Consider the following 18,915-nt stretch of genomic DNA (forward strand, 5'->3'; position numbering starts at 1 on the left):
TACTATAAGTACCCCGAAAATAATTTCATGGTATTCCAAGTCCCAATTATCCAGCTATTATGTGAGCATATTGTAAATTTTGATGGGCCCATTCAAAGACTGATTTTAATTGTATTGTACGATATGTATTTTTTTTAAAAAGTCATTTCACTGCTAATTGTGTCCTTTCCCCCAAACCATTTGTTAATAATTATTGTAGGATTGTGCGATTTTAAGTGTTTGTGATTCGAATTGTAATTTAAAAACGAGCAAAATTGTCCAAAGATTTTAGGTGAATTTATTCATAACAAAGTTTACAATTTTTGTTTGCTTTAGACCTCCGCGTTTCTTATTTTTTATTTTTTCAGGTCAACATTCAAACTTGCAGTTGTGTTGTTGTAGCTACGCAAATATGTTAGTATATTATTTCAGTTAGTCCCGGTCCATACTAGAGCGATTTCAATGAAATAATTTTAAGAAATTAGGCTTTCTTAGATCCAGTTCCCCACTACATCAATTTCCTTATATTACTCAACAATGGAACTCGATCTAGGGATGCATAATTTCATGAAATCACTATAGTGTGGCCCGGGACTTATCAGGATCTGGTTCCTATGTATCCAGAGTGAAAATTCAGCAACCCGGACTGGTTGGGTCCATAAAGACTTATGAGACAGGTGAGTGGGCTTGCTTACAGCTAAACAAATGCAACATGTCGCGTGGTCCCAAATCACATGCCGGACATATGTTGGGTATCGTGGCATCAATTCGGGGCTAATACGAATCGTCTGGATCTTAACTGGGTTACGGCATTCACTTCATATCTCTATACTGCGTGCGCTACTGAATGATAGTGAAGGCTGCTTGATAGGATCGTTGGTCTAGAGTTTCTCGTTTATACCTTTGGACCTCTCTCTCTAGATCATGAAGGTGCCTGAGTGGGAGAAGCCTGACCATTAAATCGTGCCAGAGATGTTTACTGCGATAACGACTTTAACATGCTATGGAATGCACACCCAATAACATGGGGTAGTTAGTGGTTGCAATCAGGGCACCATCTATCAACACGTTCAGGGGGAGCCTTATTCAAGCCATCCGCATTCATTACGATTTCCATGACGCCTAAAGGGTGTGGAATTTTAATAAAATATAATTTAAAAAAAATTAAGTTACAATGTTTTATTTATAAGTGCACCAAAAAATTATAAAATAATTGTTCGCGTAGCCTTAGTAAGTATATTCTTCTTCATGATGGAATCTCTCAAATAAAACACTTGCCTTCAAATTAAAAATGGGAACAAAATTAAACGGCAAGTGTTTTATTTGAGAGATTCCATCATGAAGAAGAATATACTTACTAAGGCTACGCGAACAATTATTTTATAATTTTTTGGTGCACTTATAAATAAAACATTGTAACTTAATTTTTTTTAAATTATATTTTATTTTTAAGTTTTTAGTTAACAACAACATTTTAGATGCCTGAAATCGGGTGGTACCGCTATATGGGGGATATACCAAAACCTTGACCTATGTCCAAAATTTTTGGTGGGAAGTTTCTGTACCATTGGAAACTCCAAATCCCAAAGTACAGCCAATTCGGACTAAAAATGAAGATAAAATCCCCAAAATCCCTAAAATCGGGTGGTACCGCTAATGGGGGCTATAGGAAATAATGGACCCATATTGGTTTTGGTTTCATATTCATGTATTGTCATCCAAATCTGTAAAGTGTGCAAAGTTTCAGTTCGATTGGTCAACCGCAACTGTGTGAAAAATGAGTTACCAGATTTGAACTAAACAGACAACGAAGCAAGTTAAATAAAACATAGTAAAAAGTAGAGTTATACGAAGATATGACCCCGTCTTGGGGAACTTCCTGTTTCGCTCTACGCGTTTTGGACTTCTTGTTTCTAAATTCCACACACGACTTGCGTCCACACATATAGTTGATTATCCAACGTTTCTAACACTGTTGGAGGGTAGTCCTCTCCATATCCTCGAACAGCTTTGCACTGTTCGATATGTCAAGAGACTGTGGCTGTTCGGTCGCACGGATATGGCACTTAATGCTGTTGTACTATGTATTGGAGTCGGGTTCTTCTTGCTTCTGCTGTTTGTTGTGCAAGCTTTTAAGCTTTCTGATTTATGACCAATCTTGTTGCAAACTTTTTCTGTAAGGAAATATGAATGTTTTTTAATTTTGGTATTCAAATAAATATTAATTTACTTACCTCTGCGAATTCATCTTAATATTCTTTTTTTGTTTTTATTTGCGTTGCTTTTATTTTGACAATGACAAAATGTAAACAAGAAAACGCTTGCAACTTTTCGCACCATGGGAAATGAGTTGCATTTTTTAGTACAAAAACAGTGTTGGATTGTATTAGTATCCAGATTTCGTGCAGGATCTTAAACAAATCCGGTCATGAAAAGATTTAAATTTGTGTGGTAAATCTTCATAAATTTGATGAGATTAGGCAAACAAATCCTGATAATGAAGGTTAACCCCGCAAAATGTTCTAATATAAACAGCATATTGCTCATAACTATTTTCATTATTTTTTGTGAAAATTGATCTTAAAAAAATTAACAAGTACGGACATCAATTATTAAAGAACGCACAATTCATTGGCGACACTGAACATCATAAATACGTTTCACATACCTTTCATTACAATTACGAAAAGAAAATTTTTAATAACCGTTGTTTATTTCGCATATTATCATAGATTTATAAACATCTTAAATATTTAAAAAAAAAATCCAAATAGGGTCACTTTGACCTGGTTTTATACCCACTTATTAAACAAACCTAATGTTGTACACGTAAAATGTCACATTTGTTGTGTTTGTATGAGAATCTAACTGAGTATCTAACTGAATTGACAGAAAAGAAATTCGCCTCAAAAATTTGTTCGCCTCTGTTTATGAATTTTGACATTTAAAATCTTCGTTTTTCTTTGAATTCGCTTGATGGAGGACCTATTATTGGGCCATGGTGAGGTCGTTAGTTGGTGTGGCAGTGAATATGTGTGAGTGCATTGGTATTTTTCGAACTGTCACTTGCATGTGTAAACGGGGGGTAAACTGAGGGTAACTGATCTTTGTTCTGTGAACTAAAATGAACCGGTTGACCTAGTTCATTTGCTCTTTTCCATGAATAATTTACTTGAACTAGTTGTAAATGAAAATTTGCTGCAACCAACCGCGCAGCAAACTAAAAAATATAATATTGTATTTCCCCGGTTTCGGCCAGTGTTTTATGGACACGTAGGACAAGTAGCCCCCCCATTCGAAGATTATAAATAGAGTCGCCTTAGCGTGTAATTTCATCATACCAACAATATTCGTGTTCATGGAAGGAAGTGAAGCGCTAAACAACAAGAAGAGAAAATATATTGTAAAAACAAAATAAATAAATATTTATTGCAAACAAAATGGTGGTGGACATTTCATCCGACGAAAATAATAAGCAAGTTGTAAGTTTGCTTTAATCTTTTCTTTAAACATAAAGAAAATGATAAGCAAGTTGTATCGAATTAGATTTGTTGAATGTTTGTTTTTGTATTTCTTTCAGATAAAACCTCGCCCATATCAATTGGATTTGGTGGATTATGTTACGGAAAGAAATGGTATTATCTATTTGCCAACTGGCGCTGGGAAAACATTTGTCGCTATATTGGCGTTAAAAAAATTTGCCCATACATTTCAAAAGTAAGTCTCGCCTCTGTATATAGTTTTGTGAGTCACCAAAATTACAGCTGTGGAAAAAAGCCTACAAAGTGTATTCAAACAATTTCTTTGTTGTTTTAAGATTATTGCCGGCGTGCGGTCAATTACGAAATGTACTTGTTTGTGTGTGTAATAACTTCACTTGATTTGTTGCATTTTGAGTAGAACAAAACAAAAAATGAGCTTAAATGTCATTTAGGGTCACCTCTCGGATCGGGCTGAAATTTTTACAGTAGATTTTTACAATAGATAGATACAACCATATATAATTTACCGGGGGGATAGTCCATACTTCCCGAGATATGGGTCTTGACTTTTTTATCACCTTTATTTCTAAAGCGTATGCAATATGGGACTCGTTTTAAAGCTTTCGAAGAGTACTTTCCATTGCTGCCAATATTTTATAATGTTAATTATGTTATATGTCAACATAATAATAAAAAAAAACGTTCTTAAGCCGGCCTTCTGCCGGGGATTTAAGACTTTCTCCTATGAACAGGTGTAAAAACAGATCGCGTGCACAAAAGTACTCTCCATAAGCTTTAAAACGATACCCATATTTTCCACGTTATAATTGTAAAATGTCAAGACCCATATCTCGGGAAGTATTACCCATATTCAGACCGATCCGAAAGGTGCCCCTAAATGCCACTTGTTCCAATAAATGTAACGAAGTAAATAATATTTTGGACAGCGACTGAAAGGAAGATCATAAGTTCAATGATTGGACTGGATTCGGATTGATCATAAAAAATCCATGTTCATAGGATCAAGTCTTAAATCTCCGACAGAAGGCCGGCTATGTATGAAAAGTTTTCGATTTTAAGTAAACTTATGTCAAAACCAAGGGATTTTCTGAACTTTCGGAGCCTACATCTCGGAAAGCATGGGTTTCTATATTTTAAATAAACAAAACATTTTTCCATCGCGTTGCACTTATATTCGCGGACCAGACTGGCGCTTGGAGCCTTGTCTGCTCGATGTCCTAAAAGAGCAAGAAGTGCTTGACAGTAAAAAGGCTTTTAATATGTTGCTGATGATCGGCAACTGGATAGCTATTTCTGACGCTGGGAGGATTAACGCCACAAGGGTTTTTGCTACTAGCGACGAAAATCGAGATCAATCCCACGGCAGCGAATTCTTTCGTACCAGATTGACTCGAAACCATAATGTTTCGGCCAGCGGCTGCCAGCCCAGCATCAACCCTATGCTTCTACGTAGGTTCCCAGCAAACCAAATGTCGGATGTCCGACATGTCTGAACAATTTCGGAAGCAACGTCGTTCAGATTTCGTTCCGATTTCTAAACGATTTTTCGGAGCGGAATTAGAATGACGGAAAGAAATTTCCTTTCCGAATTTGCCAAGGATTTTCTTCAGATTTCGTTACGAAATCGGATCGAAATCGATACGATGTCGCTCCGACATTTCGTTCCGAAATTATGTCAACCACTTCATACAACTTTCGTTAAGATATCGTTACGATTTCGGATCCGACATTGGACGTATCGTCCGAATTTTGTTCCGATTTCGTTAAGATGTCGGTACGATTGGTTTGCTGGGTTTATATGCTGCTACAACAACAATAACAAAAGCGAGATAGTTCTGTACCATTCACCTTTGCTGGCTTAGTAGCGGGACTACCCTGTCCTTTTTCCAGGCTTCGCGAACGATGAGGGTGGCGAGCGACAAGTTGAGAATTTTAGTGAGATACTCTACACCCGGCACATCCAACTGTTTCAGCATTATCATGGAGATTCCATCTGGGCCCGTTGGATGTTTTAACGTTTCTGATGACATTTGCAACATCATCCACATCATCCGTTGTAAATTGTGGTGGTTCATCCTCTGCAGGAAGAGATCTAATGCTTTGTACTCTTCTCTTTCTTCGCTCTGTCACTCCAGGGATGCTGGACAAACTGTCGATTGAAATAACTTGCGCCCGTCTTCGGATCAGTCAGCGTAGCGTCGCCAAACGTGACTGAGGTCCTATCTTTATTTTTTCCAGGGCTCAAAAGTGACTTAACCGCTCCCCACAATTCACTTATTCCGGCTCAAATGTTGTAACTCTTCAGATGATTTAACCACTGTTAACTGCCTGTGTGAGTTCTGGATAACTGGTGTCGGTTCGATGAAGCTCATCTCGCTCATTTGCTAATCCCTTCGGCTCTGCCTGGAAATTTGGTGTCACTTCGGCTATTTGACCAGCAGGTATATGGTGAGCGATTGTAACAGTGATGATATCTCGGAACGTCCTTTCTTTTACCCAAACATCATAAGGGTTGGGCAGATCTAACCCTCTGAAGCTTTGGCTTTACCATGATTGATGAAAGTGCGACGTACAGAGATGATCAAATCGGTAGATGTGTGGGAATTCGTCGTCATTGTTCTTTTCCTATTTTCTCAATGTAATATTTTGTTTTTTTTTTCTCTCTTGCAGAACCATTAAAAATGGTGGAAAACGTGCCATTTTCATGTGTAACACAGTTGAATTGGCTCGACAACAGGCCCAGGAAATTAAGAAAACTACCAATTTAAAAGTCGGCTTATATATTGGTGATCGTGATGTTGACAATTGGGCACGTCGGAAATGGGAAACGGAAATAGAAGAAAATCAGGTATAACCTTTAATATACATATTTTTAAACATTTGATTTATTTTGTCTTCATCCAACCTTCAGGTACTTGTCGGTACAGCTCAAATATTTGTCGATATTGTTACACAAAACCTAATTAAAATATCCGATCTAACTGTGGTTGTAATCGATGAGTGTCATCACGCAACTGGTGGTCATCCAATGAAAACATTTCTCAGTATGTTTCCACCACAAGCTAATGAAGGTCCGCGTGTTATTGGCTTGACTGGTGTCCTAATTAAGGGTAATAAATTGGGTAATGTTATATCAGATTTGCGAACTTTGGAATCAACAATGCGTGGCAATATAATAACAGTACGTTCGGCGGAAGAAATGCAAAATGTTATGGTGTAAGTTCAAGAAGTGTGTCTTTTCAAAAGGGTAACCAAAGTTACAATTTGTTTTTTTTTTTTTCAAAAGTTTCTCCACCAAACCGCACGAGGAATTGGTTACATACAACAGTAATCGCCACATCTTTCAAGTGGAAAATAAAATCATCCAATTGATTGAAGAATGTAAGGCCTTTATTGACAATTGGAGTATTGGCACGGTCTCGATTAAATTGACAAAAGGACTACAAACACAACGTGAACCAAGCAAAAAAAATTCTGCAAAAAATTTACTCACAGATTTCCTCTACCAAATGAATGATTTGGGTTTGTATGCCGCCTCCATTGCAGTCATGTCCCTCATCATAGAATTTGAAGTAAAAAAACGACAAGCAGAAACTATAGCTTTGCGTAACATGTATCGTCGTATACTACAGGACTGTGAACGTATACGTCACATTATTGTCAAAGCACTTAAAGATATGCTAGATGAAGATGATGATGATAAGGTTACATTCTGTGATAAGGACATCCATACATTGCATGTTATAGAAAATTATTCCACACCCAAACTGAGATCTTTGTTTGGTTGTATAAAGGAAAAGTTTAAGAACAAACAGCCGAAGGATATTGCATGTTTAATATTTGTAGATCGCCGTTACACAGCCAAATGTCTATTTCATGTTATTCTACGTTATGTTGAACAATGTCCGGAATTGCGCAACGTTGTAAGACCCCAATTTATGGTTGGTCGTCAAAATATCTTGTGTTCCATAGAAAGCATATTGGATGCTAAATGGCAAAAATCGGCCATAGAAGAATTTCGCCAGAATGAATGTAACCTCATTATTTGCTCGAATGTCCTAGAGGAAGGTATCGATGTGCAGGCATGTAATTATGTCTTTGTTTTTGATCCTCTGAAAACCTTCAATTCGTATATACAAACAAAGGGTCGAGCACGTAGTCAAAATTCCTATTATACGATATTTGCACCAGCCGTCGATAATCAAAAAATTGTGGAACAAATACGAAAATATCGTGGAATCCATGAACAAATTAAAACATTTTTGGTAACACGTTGTCTGGAAAGGGATGATCCAAGTGAGCAGGAAATTGCTGAACAATTTGTCGATTTAATACCACCATTTGTAATACCAAGTGGTGCTAAACTTTTGGCGGCATCAGCATTGGCTTTATTAAATCGTTATTGTGCAAGTCTGCCGTGGGATGCTTTTGGCCAATGTCTGCCGTGGTATGTGAAGTTACCACCAAATGAGAAATCTAAGATAGCTGTATCTGTAACACTACCACTTCAGTCGACGGTCAGAGAAACAATAATTGTAAGTCGGTTTTCTTCTTCTTATTCTTTTTTATTTTTTTTGTTAAGTTTTAATCATCTACTCTAATGGTCATATAATCTGTTGTAGATTACACCAATGGTCATCTACTCTATTGGAGTTGACATCAATGGTCATCTACTCCTTACTTTTTACTTTACTTTATTGTAGATGACACCAATGGTCATTTATTCTATTATAGATGACACCTATGGTCATCTACTCTATTGTGGAAGACATCAATTGTCATCTATTTTATTGCAAATGACACCAATGGTCATCTACCCCATTGTAGATGCCACCAACGGTCATCTATTCTATTGTAAATGACACCAATGGTCATTTATTCTATTATAGATGACACCTATGGTCATCTATTTTATTGCAAATGACACCAATGGTCATCTACTCTAAATTAGATGACACCAACGGTCATCTACTCTATTGCAGATGACATCAATTGTCATCTATTTTATTGCAAATGACACCAATGGTCATCTACCCCATTGTAGATGCCACCAATGGTCATCTACTCTAAATTAGATGACACCTACGGTCATCTACTCTATTGTAGATGACACCAATGGTCATCTACTCTATTGTAATTGACACCAATGATCATCTACTCTATTGTAGATGTCACTAATTTTCTTTTTTTTTTGTTTTGTTCCTCCTTAAATTTTTAAGTGTTTTATTTTTCTGTTTCCCCTTTTCAGAGTGACTATATGAGTACTGCTAAGGAAGCAAAAATTTCGGCAGCATTCAAGGCCTGTGTTAGGCTTTATCAAAACGGTGAACTGAATGATTTCCTTTTGCCCATAACGAAGAAGGAATGTATTGCCAAGGTTTCAAATGAACTTTTTAAACATTGGAAGAAGTTTGATGATGATGGTAAGTTTTATTATAACATTTGAGCGCATTTCGTTACATAATTTCAAATTTTCTCTTTAATTTCTTCAAAGTCTGTTCCAAAGTAGTTGGCAAACAACAAGCGCGCATCTATCAACATAAATGTCCAGATGAACTATATAACGCCATGCCTCGTTTGGGTGTTACAGCCTATGCCTATAGCATTGAATATACCACAGACTTCCCATTGAATTGCTATAATGAGCATATTGACAAATATTTTAAAACAGCATCAACCTATGCCATATTGGTTAGTAAACAACTGCCAAAATTGGCTGAAATGCCACTGTTTATGTCGCAGGGCAAAATACGCATTAAAATCAATGAAAATCCCATTGCTGTTGTTGTGCACACCGAAAGAGAATTGCAACAGTTACAACTTTTCCATACAATGATATTTAAAGATATTTTAAAAATGTGGAGAAGTTTTCTTGTTATGGATCATCGTAATAAGGATTATTCCTTTTTAATAGTGCCTTTAAATGAACAACGAACAACAATTGATTGGCCGCTTGTAAGTGCATTCCCTCAGTTACAACCAAAACGTGAACCATCATTGGGTGAAAGACGTGCAACGGACTACAATCCTGCAGATTATCTCGATAAGGTGGTAACCAAATGGTATAGTGATGTGGAACATGAAAATTTCCTCGTGACCAAAGTGCGGGAAGATTTAACACCCTATAGCCCGTTTGATGGTCAAAGTTATGCTTCATATGCGAAATTCTATGAGACACGTTATAATGTTCAAATTGCCAATCCAAAACAATTTCTTCTCGAAGTAAAGCCTTTAACACACCGCCGTAATTTCTTCAACAATGCCTATAATAAAAGCAGTGAAAAGAAAAAGGAAACAAATCGCATTATTCTAATTCCGGAATTATGTCATAACTATCAATATCCGGCCAATTTGTGGTTGAAGTCCTTGCTGTTGCCCAGTATTCTACATCGCGTTGTCTATATGTTACATGCTGAGCATTTGCGTCAACGTATTAATCGTTATTTGGGTTTGGAGCGTTATTTCCACAACTACAAGCCGAAGCCGTTGATAATAGATGTATCACTGAAGCGAGTACTCGACGATGATGATAATTTGGTAAAGGAAAAGGAGGTATGTAAGAAAACATTACTTAACCATATTCTATTTGATGGGAAACTTGAATATTTTCATAAAGGGTGCTTGGAGACACTCTTTCTTTCAGCAAGTGCTTTTGGAGGCACCGTTCCTTTCAGAATTGATCTTTGGAGGCACCCTTCCTTTCAGAAAGGGTCTTTGGTTGCATCCTTTCTATCAAAAAGGGTCTTTGGTTGCACCATTTCTCGAGGAAAAGGCCTTTTGAAGCACCCTTTCTCAAGGAAAATGTCATTGGAAGCTCCCTTTCTCGAGGAAAAGGTCTTTGAAAGCACCCTTTCTTTTAGAAAGGGTCTTTGGAAGCACCATTTCTTTTAGAAAGGGTCTTTGGAAGGACCATTTTCTTTAGAAAGGGTCTTGGGAAGCACCATTTCTTTTAGAAAGGCTCTTTAGAAGCACTCTCTCTTTGAAGAAGGGTCTTTGGAAAAACCCTCTCTTTCAGGAAGCGTCTTTGCAAGCACCATTTCTTTCAAAAAGTGTCTTTGGAAGCACCATTTCTTTCAGAAAGGATCTTTCGAATCACCCTCTCTTTCAGGAAGAGTCTTTGGAACACCCTCTCTTTCAGGAAGAGTCTTTGGAACACCCTCTCCTTCAGGAAGGGTCTTTGGAAGCACGCTTTATTTATTTGTTTAAGAAAGGTTATTTGGAAGCACCCTTTATCCAGGAAAGGTTCCCACCCTTTCTTCCAGAACGTGTCTTTTGAAACACCCTTTCTTCTAGAAAGGGTCTTTGGAAGCACCCTTTCTTCTAGAAAGGATCTTTGGAAGCACCCTTTCTTCTAGAAAGGGTCTTTGGAAGCACCCTTTCTTCTAGAAAGGGTCTTTGGAAGCACCCTTTCTTCTAGAAAGGGTCTTTGGAAGCACCCTTTCTTTCAGAACGTGTCTTTTACACCCTTTCTTTTAGGAATTGTCTATAGAAACACCCTTTCTTTCATAAAGGGTCTATAGAAGCACCCTTTCTTTCAGAAAGGGTCTGTAGAAGCACCCTTTATTTCAGAAAGGGTCTTTAGAAGCTCCCTTTCTTTAAGAAAGGGTCTTTGGAAGCACCCTTTCTCAAGGAAAGGGTCTATGAAAGCACCCTTTCTTTCAAAAAGTGTCTTTGGAAGGATCGTTTCTTCCAAAAAGACTCTTTGGAAGCAGCCTCACTTTCAGAAAGGGTCTTTGGAATCACCCTCTCTTTCAGGAAGAGTTTTTGGAAACACCCTCTCTTTCAGGAGGGGCTCTGGAAGCACCCTTTCTTTCAGAACGTATCTTTTCAAACACCCTTTCTTGTAGAAAGGGTCTTTGGAAGCAGCCTCTCTTTCAGGAAGAGTTTTTGGAAAGACCCTCTCTTTCAGGAAGGGTCTTTGGAAGCACCCTTTCTTTCAGAACGTGTTTTTTGAAACACCCTTTCTTCTAGAAAGGGTCTTTGGAAGCACCCTTTCATTCAAAAACTGTCTTTTGAAACACCCTTTCTTCTAGAAAGGGTCTTTGGATACCCCCTCTCTTTCAGGAAGGGTCTTTGCAAGCACCCTTTCTTTCAAAAAGTATCTTTGGAAGCACCATCTCTTTCAGAAAGGATCTTTGGAAGCACCATCTCTTTCAGAAAGGATCTTTGGAATCACCCTCTCTTTCAGGAAGAGTCTTTGGGAACACCCTCTCTTTCAGGAAGGGTCCTTGGAAGCACCCTTTATTTAAGAAAGGTCATTTGAAAGCACCCTTTCTCCAGGAAAGGTTCCTACCCTTTCTTTCAGAACGTGTCTTCGAAACACCCTTTCTTCTAGAAAGGGTATTGGAAGAACCTTTCTTTCAGAACGTGTCTTTTGAAACACCCTTTCTTTTAGGAAGGGTCTATAGAAACGCCCTTTTTTCAGAAAGGGTGTTTGGAAGCACCCTTTTTTTCAGAACGTGTCTTTTGAAACACCATTTCTTTTAATAAGGGTCTATAGAAACACCCTTTATTTCAGAAAGGGTCTTTGGAAGCACCCTTTCATTCAAAAAGTGTCTTTGGAAGCACCCTCTCTTTCAGGAAGAATCTTTGGAATCACCCTCTCTTTCAGAAAGAGTCTTTGGAAACACCCTCTCTTTCAGGAAGGGTCTTTGGAAGCACCCTTTCTTTCAGAACGTGTCGTTTGAAACGCCCTTCCTTTTAGAAAGGGTCTTTGGAAGCACCCTTTCTTTCAGGAAGGGTCTATAGAAACACCCTTTCTTTCAGAAGGGTCTTTGTAAGCACCCTTTATTTTCTCAAGTAAACGATTTTTGGAAGCACGCTTTCTCAAGGAAAGGTCTATGGAAGCACCCTTTCTCAAGGAAAGCGTCTTTGGAAGTATCCTCTATCAAGGCAAGGGTCTACCCTTTTCAAAGGAAAGGGCCTTCGAAAGCAGCCTTTCACAAGGAAAGGGCTTTCTGTCCTCTCATAGAATAGCTTTGGGTCTTCTCATAGAAGAGCTTTAGGTCTTCTTATAGAAGAGCTTAAGGTCTTTCTATAGAAGGGCTTTAGGTCTTCTTATAAACGAGCTTTAGGTCTTCTTATAGAAGAGCTTTAGATCTTCTTATAGAAGTGCTTTAGGTCTTCTTATAGAAGAGCATTAGGTTTTCTCATAAAAGAGCTTTAGGTCTTCTTATAGAAGAGCTTTAGGTCTTCTTATAGAAGAGCTTTAAGTCTTCTTATAGAACATATTTAGGTCTTCTTATAGAAGAGCTTTAGGTCTTTTTATAGAAGAGCTTTAGGTCTTCTTATAGAAGAGCTTTAGGTCTTCTTATAGAAGAGCTTTAGGTCTTCTTATAGAAGAGCTTTAGGTCTTCTTATAGAAGAGCTTTAGGTCTTCTTATAGAAGAGCTTTAGGTCTTCTTATAGAGGAGCTTTAAAAGTTTTCTCATAAAAGAGCTTTAGGTCTTTCTATAGAAGAGCTTCAGGACTTTATATAGAAGAGCTTTAGGTCTCCTCATACAAGAGCTTTAGATCTTTTCATAGATGAGCCTTAGATTTTTTATAGAAGCGCTTGAGGTCTTGAGGAAATTAGGCCTACTTAAATCAGATGTTAGTGTCCTCTCAAAGAAGAGATTCTCCGTGAGGAACTCTAGGTCTCTTCAAGGAAGAACTTAAAGTGTTCTTGCAGAAGATAACTTCTTCCTCATAAAATGAAATATTTTCAAAATTTTTCCTCTCTTCTTCCTTTTTTTTTCAGCACACCAAATCAATTTCTTCCATTCCGCCAAAGGAACAAAAAAGCGATTATCAAGTTCAAAGCTTGAGTTTAGATGATGCTACTGGTTGGAAGGCATATTTAGAACCAATCGATTTACAGCGACGCCTTGATAAATCCTATCCAATTGAAATCGATTATTATTATAAATTTATATCGAATTTGGTTACTCAGTTGGAAAATATACGAATTGATCAGGAGGAGGAATGGAGCAAATGTCAATTAGAGGCTCATGTACCCAAAACGAAACGTGTTACCTTTGTCGATGATACAGCTTCTTCTTCGTCATCAGGGGCTTTACAAAAGCTATCCATTGAGGATGCCACAAAACAGGATAAGACTCATATATCGATTTTGAAAATGAATTTAATGCCAGACACTGGCCTAAATTCGGCTGAACAATATGAATTCCTAGCAGCCCTTACCACTGCTGGTGTCAATGATGTCTTCGATATGGAACGTTATGAGTTGCTGGGAGATGCTTTTCTCAAATTTTCCGCCTCCTTATATTTGGCCAATAAATACACCACCTGGAATGAAGGCTATCTAACCGTTATCAAAAGTCGCATGGTCTCGAATCGTAATTTACTCTACTGTCTGTTGGATTCCGATATATCACAACGAATTTGCAGTTCTTCTTTTAAACCAAATACAGCTTGGCTGGCTCCACTATCAAGTTTACCATCGAATTTGTTGGATTTATTGGCGCAATTTCCCCCCGCTGCTGCCTCAATGCTGGAACCACAAGATTTCTATAATTTACATTTGACAACCAACGAAATTATTCTGGGTAAATGTTTGCCGGAAAAGTTGGAACGTTTTGCCCAATCGTGTGTCCGCAACAAACAGATTTTAGATGGAAATTGTACAATTTCACCCGAAAATGAAATAAATATGTATATGTATACATATGTACTGCGGGATAAAGTGGTCGCCGATACATTGGAAGCTTTGCTGGGAGTTTGTGTAAAGAATTACGGTATACATCGTTCATTCCGCATGTTGGAATTCTTTGGTATATGTAGATCAGAGACGGGTAAACCTTTGACAAATCTATTGGATTTGAAATTGAGCAGTGCCCAGCTGAGGACAAATGTATCTAAAGCCGAAGTGGATGGATTCTTATTGAATGTCGATCATTTGGAAAAGAATTTGGGTTATCATTTTAAAGATCGTGCTTATCTATTGCAGGCCCTAACTCATCCTTCATACCCAACGAATCGTATAACGGGTAAGTGAAACTTGTTTTGGTTATATGGTATTTAAGAAGGCTTTCCGGTCGTCTATAAAAAGGCCTTCTGGTCGTATATAAGAAGACCTTCTGGTATTCTATACGAAGACTTTCTGGTATTCTACACGAGGACTTTGTGGAGCACCCTTTCTTTCCAAAAGTATATATAGGAGCACCCTTTCTTTCCAAAAGTATATATAGGAGCACCCTTTCTTTCCAAAAGTATATATAGGAGCACCCTTTCTTTCCAAAAGTATATATAGGAGCACCCTTTCTTTCCGAAAGTATATATAGGAGCACCCTTTCTTTCCAAAAGTATATATAGGAGCACCCTTTCTTTCCGAAAGTATATATAGGAGCACCCTTTCTTTCCAAAAGTATATATAGGAGCACCCTTTCTTTCCGAAAGTATATATAGGAGCACCCTTTCTTTCCAAAAGTATATATAGGAGCACCCTTTCTTTCCAAAAGTATATATAGGAGCACCCTTTCTTTCCAAAAGTATATATAGGAGCACCCTTTCTTTCCAAAAGTATATATAGGAGCAGCCTTTCTTTCCAAAAGTATATATTGGAGCACCCTTTCTTTCCGAAAGCATATATTGGAGCACCCTTTCTTTCCGAAAGTATATATTGGAGCACCCTTTCTTTCCGAAAGTATATATTGGAGCACCCTTTCTTTCCGAAAGTATATATTGGAGCACCCTTTCTTTCCGAAAGTATATATTGGAGCACCCTTTCTTTCCGAAAGTATATATTGGAGCAGCCTTTCTTTCCGAAAGTATATATTGGAGCACCCTTTCTTTCCGAAAGTATATATTGGAGCACCCTTTCTTTCCGAAAGTATATATTGGAGCAGCCTTTCTTTCCGAAAGTATATAATGGAGCACCCTTTCTTTCCGAAAGTATATACTGGAGCAGCCTTTCTTTCCAAAAGTATATATAGGAGCACCCTTTCTTTCCAAAAGTATATATAGGAGCACCCTTTCTTTCCAAAAGTATATATAGGAGCACCCTTTTTTTCCTAAAGTGTATATAGAAGCACCCTTTTTTTCCTAAAGTGTATATTGGAGCACCCTTTCTTTCCGAAGGTATATATTGGAGCACCCTTTCTTTCCGAAAGTATATATTGGAGCACCCTTTATTTCCGAAAGTATATATTGGAGCTCCCTTTTTTTCCAAAAGTATATATAGGAGCACCCTTTCTTTCCAAAAGTATATATAGGAGCACCCTTTCTTTCCAAAAGTATATATAGGAGCACCCTTTCTTTCCAAAAGTATATATAGGAGCACCCTTTCTTTCCGAAAGTATATATTGGAGCACCCTTTCTTTCCGAAAGTATATATTGGAGCACCCTTTCTTTCCGAAAGTATATATTGGAGCACCCTTTCTTTCCGAAAGTATATATTGGAGCACCCTTTCTTTCCAAAAGTATATATAGGAGCACCCTTTCTTTCCAAAAGTATATATTGGAGCACCCTTTCTTTCCAAAAGTATATATAGGAGCACCCTTTCTTTCCAAAAGTATATATAGGAGCACCCTTTCTTTCCAAAAGTATATATAGGAGCACCCTTTCTTTCCAAAAGTATATATAGGAGCACCCTTTCTTTCCAAAAGTATATATAGGAGCACCCTTTCTTTCCAAAAGTATATATAGGAGCACCCTTTCTTTCCAAAAGTATATATAGGAGCACCCTTTCTTTCCAAAAGTATATATAGGAGCACCCTTTCTTTCCAAAAGTATATATAGGAGCACCCTTTCTTTCCAAAAGTATATATAGGAGCACCCTTTCTTTCCAAAAGTATATATAGGAGCACCCTTTCTTTCCAAAAGTATATATTGGAGCACCCTTTCTTTCCGAAAGTATATATTGGAGCACCCTTTCTTTCCGAAAGTATATATTGGAGCACCCTTTCTTTCCAAAAGTATATATAGGAGCACCCTTTCTTTCCGAAAGTATATATTGGAGCACCCTTTCTTTCCGAAAGTATATATTGGAGCACCCTTTCTTTCCGAAAGTATGTATTGGAGCACCCTTTCTTTCCGAAAGTATATATTGGAGCACCCTTTCTTTCCGAAAGTATATATTGGAGCACCCTTTCTTTCCGAAAGTATATATTGGAGCACCCTTTCTTTCCGAAAGTATATATTGGAGCACCCTTTCTTTCCGAAAGTATATATTGGAGCACCCTTTCTTTCCGAAAGTATATATTGGAGCACCCTTTCTTTCCGAAAGTATATATTGGAGCACCCTTTCTTTCCAAAAGTATATATAGGAGCACCCTTTCTTTCCAAAAGTATATATAGGAGCACCCTTTCTTTCCAAAAGTTTATATAGGAGCACCCTTTCTTTCCAAAAGTATATATAGGAGCACCCTTTCTTTCCAAAAGTGTATATAGGAGCACCCTTTCTTTCCGAAAGTTTCTTTAGAAGCTCGCTTTCTTTCCGAAAGTGCCTTTAGAAGCACCCTTTCTTTCCGAAAGTGCCTTTAGAAGCACCCTTTCTTTCCGAAAGTGTATATAGGAGCACCGTTTCTTTCCGAAAGTGTATATAGGAACAACCTTTCTTTCTGAAAGTTTCTTTAGAAGCTCGCTTTCTTTCCGAAAGTGCCTTTAGAAGCACCCTTTCTTTCCGAAAGTGTCTATAGAAGCAGAATTTCTCCCAGAAATGGTCTTTGAAAGCAGACTTTCTTTCAGAAAGTGTCTATAGCAGAACCTTTTTCTATCTTTCAGAAAGGGTGCTTCCAAAGACCAGTATGTGGAATCTGCCACACTTTTTAGGACTGCAGATAAGAAATCACAACTAATATTTGCCTTTCTTTTTGTTTCTCTTTTCCATTTTGCAGGTTGCTACCAAGAACTGGAATTTATTGGTGATGCCATACTCGATATGCTAATAACCTGTTACATTTTTGAACGTTTTGAAAAAATGGATCCGGGCAAAATGACTGATTTGCGGTCTGCTTTAGTCAATAACATAACATTGGCTTGCATTTGTGTGCGTTATAAATTCCATCTATTTTTGCTCTATGAAAATGGCCAGCTGTCCGAAGCCATAAAAATATTTGCCGATTTCCAAGAATCTCAAGATCATCAGGTTACCGATCATGTTCGCATTCTCATGGAGGAATCATCAAAAGAATTAGATCCGTATAATGTAACTTCATTGGATGACGACGACGACGACGAAGAAATGGATGATGAAATGACTGAGGAAAACCAACGCAGAGCTGCCAGCGCCACTAAACCCACATATAATATGTCGGTTAAAATTGATGTACCCAAAGCCTTGGGTGATATTGTTGAAGCCATTATTGGTGCAATCTACTTGGATTGTCGTGATTTAGAAAAGACATGGCAAGTTATTTATAATCTCTTCGAAAATGAATTGAATGAATTTTCTCGTAACGTTCCCATTGACCCAGTGCGTCAGTTGGGTGAAATTAAACAAGCTAATCCGGTGTATTCGAAACCAATTGTTGAAAACGATACGGTAATGGTGAAATGTATTTTCAATTGTTTGGATCGGTCGGTGACCACAAATGGTTTTGGTAGTAATGCTATTCTGGCAAAGAAGGCTGCTGCCAAACAAGCCTTACAAATTTTGGCCAAGAATGGTAATTAAAAAAATAAGTTTTGCTTTTTTTTCTGTTCTTAGATATTTAGGTTATTATTAAATAACGTCTTATATGAAGGCTATATTAATTGTGTATTAGAAATGCAGATTATTTTATATAAACTAAAGAGTCCGCATTGCGTATCGAACATAGTTAGCAACCACCACTTGTAGAGAAGTTTTGCTTGACTGTCCTGAATATTTTTGGGAAATTAAATTGAATACTAGATGTTAAACTGTTTAGACTTTACTTTTGAATCATCAGAACAACTTGTTATTAGGTAAGGCCTAAATCGAAATTTTTAAAATATTTGCCTTCTGCAATTTTCGTTGCTCTTGTTTGTATATTTGTTATCCAAACTGTCGTATTGTGTATAACAAAAAAAAAAAATACTGTATAATTATAATCATTTTTATATGTATGAATTTAAACTTATAAAGAAATAAACATACCTTAAACTCTATAAGAGGTTTAAAAATATACTTTTGTTTTATGCATTGGTTTTCCATAAAAAAAAACTTATGGCATTCTTTGAGAAAACACATTGTTCTTCAATGATAAGACCTATAGTCTTCTTCGAGAAAACTCATTGCTCTCTTTGAGAAGACTTCCAGTGGTCCTCTATGACAAGACTCATTGGTCTTGTACGAGAAGACACATTGATCAAGAAATAACGTTGATCTTCTTTGAGAAGTCACATCGGTTTTTCATGAGAAGGCATATGATCTTTGTTTAATATATCCATTGTGGGGACCTATCGGTCTTCTACGAGAAGACCCATAGATCTTTCTTTAGAAGAATACCTATTAATCTTTCTATATATGAG

At 37.4% G+C, this 18,915-nt stretch overlaps 1 protein-coding gene across 1 annotated transcript; it reads left to right on the forward strand.

Moving 5' to 3' along the window:
* Positions 1-3,128: 3,128 nt before the first annotated feature.
* On the forward strand, positions 3,129-18,569 carry Dcr-2 (Endoribonuclease Dcr-2). Its single transcript, XM_073955958.1, has 9 exons — positions 3,129-3,461; positions 3,560-3,696; positions 6,153-6,330; positions 6,394-6,698; positions 6,769-8,017; positions 8,731-8,905; positions 8,977-10,034; positions 13,222-14,470; positions 17,319-18,569. Exons 1-9 carry the CDS (start codon positions 3,420-3,422, stop codon positions 18,095-18,097), a joined length of 5,172 nt encoding a protein of 1,723 aa, XP_073812059.1. The 5' UTR covers positions 3,129-3,419; the 3' UTR covers positions 18,098-18,569.
* The last annotated feature ends 346 nt before the right edge of the window (positions 18,570-18,915 follow it).

The sequence above is a fragment of the Musca autumnalis genome, unplaced genomic scaffold, assembly GCF_047663935.1.
Source record: "Musca autumnalis isolate F117 unplaced genomic scaffold, ASM4766393v1 scaffold_5, whole genome shotgun sequence".
NCBI classification, from domain to species: Eukaryota; Metazoa; Arthropoda; class Insecta; order Diptera; family Muscidae; genus Musca; species Musca autumnalis.